Source organism: Vespa mandarinia, chromosome 12, assembly GCF_050613455.1.
Source record: "Vespa mandarinia isolate Hongniang chromosome 12, ASM5061345v1, whole genome shotgun sequence".
Classification (NCBI taxonomy): Eukaryota; Metazoa; Arthropoda; class Insecta; order Hymenoptera; family Vespidae; genus Vespa; species Vespa mandarinia.
Window position 1 is genome coordinate 3,090,940 of NC_140821.1, and position 6,561 is coordinate 3,097,500.

The 6,561-nt window shown below is 31.0% G+C and overlaps 2 protein-coding genes across 4 annotated transcripts in view; one reads left to right on the plus strand and one right to left on the minus strand.

The window, feature by feature from the left end:
• Positions 1-249: 249 nt before the first annotated feature.
• Mettl14 (methyltransferase like 14) lies at positions 250-2,648 on the minus strand. Its single transcript, XM_035883584.2, has 5 exons — positions 2,177-2,648; positions 1,917-2,093; positions 1,534-1,851; positions 1,071-1,453; positions 250-1,004 (listed from the first exon to the last, which is right to left on the minus strand). The coding sequence occupies exons 1-5, from the start codon at positions 2,231-2,233 to the stop codon at positions 767-769; spliced, it is 1,173 nt and encodes a 390-aa protein (XP_035739477.1). The 5' UTR covers positions 2,234-2,648; the 3' UTR covers positions 250-766.
• Positions 2,649-4,552: 1,904 nt separating this feature from the next.
• BicC (protein bicaudal C) overlaps positions 4,553-6,561 on the plus strand; it is a 40,348-nt gene continuing 38,339 nt past the window's right edge. The window contains exons 1-2 of one of the 3 annotated variants that reach the window (XM_035883568.2): positions 4,553-4,737; positions 6,196-6,550. The gene's annotated coding sequence lies outside the window, so the exon portion shown is untranslated. The remainder of the gene's footprint in view (positions 4,738-6,195; positions 6,551-6,561) is intronic. The other 2 variants (XM_085660692.1, XM_035883571.2) reach the window with 2 other exon arrangements.

Below are 6,561 nucleotides of genomic sequence, written 5' to 3' on the forward strand. Positions count from 1 at the left end.
TAAAAAACCTTACTTTAAAACAAATCTATGATATTTATTACGTTCGTTAATATTATATCACACAGTACAAAAATTCACACTTCTAATATTGCGTTAAAATTATCCTTATATAAAAAAGAAGTCTTTCTTAAATTCTTTTTTTTTCTTTTTCTCTTTTTTTTTCTTTTTTTTTTTTTTCTTTTTTTTTTTTTGGAAAATTCAGACTTCACAGTGGAATGATCCCAGATTAAATATATTCCCGTGTAAAAATTTTATTCGTGATTATTAAATAAATTCATCAAATTGAAAGAAATTATCTGATAATTTCTATATAATTACATTATTATTACTTATAAAATGATATTTTGATTTAATGTAAATACACATAAAACATACCATCTAAATATTTTGTAACAACGAGAGTTTGTAATCTTTAAACATGATTTTCTAATTTTCCTAAATATAATGTTAATCAAAGTTATAAGATGGAGAAAAAGATTCTTTTTTTTTTTTTTCTTTTTTTTTTCTTAGCTTAGCTCGACCGTATATTTAAGAAAAAGTGGAAAGAAGATATTGATATATTGTATTGTTTATCTTGCAAAAACTTATTTTAGCAAGAGCTACGATCATTTATAAGATAGTATTAGTTAAAATGCACGTGTAAGTATTACAAATGAATACTTCATATACAATTTACAAATCACATTCAACTTAGGTACAATTTCTTATATCAGAAACTACAAATTGAAATGTTGTAGTTCGTTAAAAAGAAGTTTTACACATTTATTCATCTTCCTCTTCCTCTACCACGATTAAAACCACCTCTACCTCGACCAGAAACCTTGCCTTTAGGTGGTGGGGATTTTGGTCTAAGAGCTTCTATACGTTCTGTACATCCTGTGGTTATTTGGCCATTAGAAAAATAACCAGTATAGAGATCAGCATTAAAATTTGTATTTGTTAATTCTGGTCCAACGGTGAGCCAACCTGGTCTAATTGTGCTGTCACGTCCAAATAAATGTAATCTGTAAAAATAATATTTAAAATAAGTATATATCATCAAAATAATGATTAATTTAACAGATCTTTACCTTCGTCTACCAAGGCAAAAATGTTCAATTATATGAAATATTTCGACTGGCTTTTCAATGGATCCATATTCAGGTTCTTCCGATATTATCAAATCGATGTCAACGTTTGCATGAATAAAATCTCCATCTGTAGATCTTCTCACTGTTCCCTTAATACCCATTAAACAATGCTCTTTAGTTCTTTGAAGCACAGCTTTACTATCTAAGTTCTTACTGTGTCCTGGATTATTAATATTTGTACGAATCCAACAAATGTCTTCGCAACGTCTGAAACCCCATTTCCGGAGACAGAAACGTCCCATATCTAGACCATCGCTACTTCCACACCATAAAAATACAAAACTTCGATTAGCGGCTACTTCACCGATGTCTAATTCCATTATCTGCGAGAGAGAAAAAATTTTATTTTACAGAAATCAATAAGCTTGAATGATTGATTTACAATAATAGAATTTTTATTAACTTGATCCCAGTTCCATAACTGTACGTTTGTTGCACCGCATGTTCTTTGATACTCTTCCAATGGCGGTTCTATAAGAATAACATCAAATTTACAATTGAGTTCTTTTAAATTGTAAGTAAGGAGATCAGTTTTGAGATACATCGGAGGTGTAGCAGTGTCCGCAATTAGATCATCCTTTAATTTGATTAATTCTCTTAGTTTAGGATATTCCTCAAATCTATCAGCTAATCCTACATCTCTTATAAAGTTTTGTGGTCTTTGACCAGTGTCTATAAAATGTTGACAATAATCATTATGTGGATTGGATGATTGTGTCCCCTAAAATATTAAGAAATAATTTATATGAAAGTAAACAATAACATTGAATAAATGTAAGAAGTTACTTTTAAAAATGTAGATGAATCCTTGTAAACAATTTCATCCGTAGGCACTGTATCATCTTTTAAATCTTTAACAGTGCTTTCCGATTTTTCAGATAATAGTTTTCCCTTTTTTTTCTGGACGTCATCGATGTCGGTACCCAAAATTTGTCTTAATTCATCTACACTAGAAACTCCAAGCTAAAAGAAAAGCAAAGATTTTAAAGAATGTCAAATTACAAGGGCACATATATAGAGAATAATCAAACAATCGTATTATTTACCGTTTGTGCAAGTAGTTTTTTCCTTTTTTGCGAACGTTCCCGTAATGTTTGCAACATTTTTCATTGTTTATATTTATTTTTAGGTTATATATTTACAAAAAAGAGGTTCCATAAAAAACTTCATTATAAGTCAAGAAGAGAAAAAGGATTATATCACAGATTGGTCGGATCACTTTTCTATTCGTGATTATTTATTTAAAATAAAAAAAAAAAATTTCGTATAAATATAAAATATAAATTTATACAGTACACTATTGTTACAAATAAGAAGACCACATAATTGCACCGGATGTTGAGTCGATAATATACGTCGTATATATAAAACAAATGTTTTATTAGATTATTCTGATATTTCAATTAATTACATGTATATATTATTGTAACATATTAGGATTATTATTTTTATTGTAAGAAAAAAAACTTAAGTTTTCATATTTAAATCCGATAGTATTACGGTGCTACTCGAATGTATATTTGATACGTAACTGGGATAATATCGATCGAGGCGCCATCTAGTACAAAAGTATTAGTACCTTTATTGGAGGGCCCCCGGTCCCATAGTTACGATCCTGGAAGCGCGAAAATGATCGACGCGTCATCTATTCGTTACTGCGTCGATATGATCTTTATTTTTTACTTTTTTTTTTTCTTCATAATAATTAACATTTAAACGAATGGATTATATCACGAATGTTATATTATTTTTTTACTTTCAAAGGTAATATTGTCGATGCCGATGATCGAATACTATGTTCGATTATGTCGTTAGATTGTATCGAAGCAATTTCATAATACATTAGCGTGTAAACACTTTTAATGGAGGCAAAGTTATTATAGAGAATTATAAAGAGTCACTATCGTTAATTTCGTTCAAATAGTTTTCGAAAAATTCCAAAGTTCTAAATCAACTACGGCTACATTGTGTCAAAAGGTAAAGAAAATTAATCCAAATGACAATATATAATAAAATAATCCTTTATTACAGCAAGAGAAATATCGTTTTCTCGAGGTTACGAAAAGAAAAAGAGAAAGAAAGAAAGAGACACTAGACAGAAAAAAAAGAAAAAGGAAAAGAACAAAATTGATATATTTTTTTTTTCCTTCTTTCTTTCTTTTTTCTTTTTTTTTTTTTTTTTTTTTAACTAAGATCAAAGAGATCATGATATTTACATGAATAAATAAGTGATCAAACAGATCATTACGAAATCAAACAGAAAATAGTAATTTCATGCGATAGGCAAATAAAATCGACGAGGATTAACCTTCAAACGTTTAGCTCGTTCTTACGATACGTAACATGTTACGACAACGTAATTGGCAATACGCGGACGTTGACAATGAGTTAGGAATGGCACTTTAATTATGTACGAGGCCCATCTATAAACCTTAACGAGCTATGACGACGAATACCACCGTGTAATCCGAGCGTCGTCGTTACTTTTCTGTTGCGTTATTTTGGTATCATATTTCTTTTTTTTTTCCTTTCTTTTTTGTTTTTGTTTCTTTCTCTCTTTCTTTTCCTTATTAGTAAAGCGAGAACATCTATGGTGACTCTCAAGAATGGGTCGATAAGAATAAACGGTACTTAGATTATATATATATATATAATTATATATATATATATATATATTTACGATTATGCAAGTCGTCCTATCGAATGTAAAGTATCATTTTCTTATCTATTTGTAAATAATATATATATATCTTTTTTCGTATGTTAATTTTTCCGATGAAAATTTCTAAGCGCGCACAAAAAATAAATATATATTCATCGTTTTATTTATAATCATAATGCGTCAGTAAACAATCGTATTAGACCGATTAAATCTCATCTATGATCAATTTTGCCAGCATGGTTTTCTATTCCTTCATTTCTTCTTTTTGTTTTTACGATACAACATGAGTCCAAATAAAAAAAAATAGGTTAATCATTATCTCTATTACGTATTATTTATTGTACTATGATAATATGACCGAAACGCGCTATGCGAAAATGTCAAGAATACGGATTCTAAAAGAAACATATATATATATATATATATATATATATATATATATATATAAATATAGTATGATTCGTAAAATTGAAAAAGTGAAAACGATCGTCGATAATCAATGCTTCTTGACGAGTCGAGTTTATAAGTGATAAGAATACCAAGGAAATAATCAAGAGAGAAAGAGAAAGATAATGAAAAGGAAAAGAAAAAGAAAAGGAAAAGAAAAAAAAATGATAAAGATAGCAATGTCCACGTCGTAGAAAGGCGTAATGCCGCTGACCGGTTGCGTATGGCGCGCCCGATCGTACTGCCCAATCGGAGTGGCGATCGTGAATCCTCGTGGAGTGCCGGTCGGTCCGTCGGTCGCTTAGCCAGCGATCGACGTCAGTCGGCTTTGAAAAGGACGCGGGGTCGGACGCTCGCGTCTCTCTGGCCGCGAAAATTTTACGTGTGTACGCGATGCTGAGCTGACGCTAGGGGTCAATCCGACGCCCTCGAATCACGAGGAAGCTTCTACTCTCTTCTTCTCTTCTATTCAATCTTTTTTTCTTTTTTTTACGTTAAGTAAGCTTTTCATTAATATTACTCGACAATCTTACTATCATTTCTTCTTCTTCTTCTTTTTTTTTTCCTTCAATTTTCTTTACTATATCTTTTTATTCGTTTATTTATTTATTTATTTATTTTTATTTTTATTTTTCTCAAGTTCATTAACTCCCATTGAAATGCTTTCGTGTGCCATTTTATTTGTCGACGGTTACTTTTTCATCCGATCAGAATCTTAATGCCTTTTGTTCGTTCGGTTCATCCATCAATCGTTTAGAATCAAGAGTGGCAATTTTTTTTTTCTTCTTTTTCTTTTGTTCATTCATTTCGTCATATGGTTCGGAAGAAAATTGTCCGCCGTTCATTTCATTCGTTCGTTCGTTCATTCGTTTCATCGTTAATCGGAATCAATTTTTTTTTTTTCTTTTTTTTGTTCATCCCTTTCATTATTTCTGTCGGCATCCATTTTTTTATTTTTTATTATTTTTTTTTTTTTTTCCTTTAAATTGTTTAGAAATTAACCGCTATTAATACCGCAATTCTTATTACTCTTTAAAATTACTATCAAACAGCTTTCTCCTTGTCCATTTAAAACGTGTTTCGAACGAATACAAGACTTGTAAATACTTGGGATAATTAGCTTTCAAAAGCGAAGGGAAAATCTTATTGACTCTATCCCGTTAAATCCCTAATACTGATAACTTTGAATCATTAAGAATACTTCTTATGAACAGTGCTTTTACTTCATGTAACTTTATATATGTACTTCGTTCTTGTAACTCGTTCAAACTCGTTTGAAAAATATCTAACCGGTCGTTTGGATATATTCAAGATCGATCCTTGAATAATTTAAGAATCTACTTCTTTCTATCGATCATCATTTTCGCTTCGATGTTTTTATTCAATAATTCAATAGGTGTATACCACACATAGAGACACACTCACACACACACACACATATATGTATATTTATATATGCATATATAAGCATATATAATTTTGATATGATAAATGATGATACATACATACATACATACATACATACATACATACATACATACATACATACATACATACATACATACATACATACATGCATGTATATATATATATGTATTTATATATATATTGTTATGTCAAATAAATTTACAATAAGATAAATTCAAAGAGCTAAATATGTATAACAAAATTCGATATAAAGATCAATAGTAATATAACGTTCTTGATTCGCTTTATCTATTTCTCTCCCGATAGTAATCGTAAAGAGAATTAGGTATATATATATATGTACATAAATATTAATATATATATATATATATATATGTACATATATGTATATAAATTATTTTGTTATGGCAAATAAATGAAAAAAGATGGGAAATTAAAAGATAAAGAAAATTTCTAAATTAGGATAATTTAAGTCGATAAGAATATCAATAATAATGCTTATTCGATTTCGCTTTACCCGCCGAATAGTAATCGGGATCGATCGGTTAGAGTCGGAAGAGATCGAGAGGTAAGAAAGACAACGTGCGTGCGTGCGTCGTGCGTGCGTGCGCGCGCGCGCGCTCGCGCGCTCTCTCTCATCAGGAAAGAAAGACGGAGAACACTACTCCCGAGCAGTCTCTCGCGACGGTGTCAAGGTAACAGCCGGCGGAAACAGGTGGTGAGCTATAAGCCGGTCTCGCGTCGCTTCCTCGTCGTTCACCTCGTCGTTATCGTCGCGTTATCGGGCTCCGAAAGGAGGAGGGTCTCTTCCTCCGGAGAGGAGGACGCTCGCAAGGTCGCTCAAGTCGATCGATTGATCGATCGCGTCCGAGCGTTTATCGAGGTTTGTACATA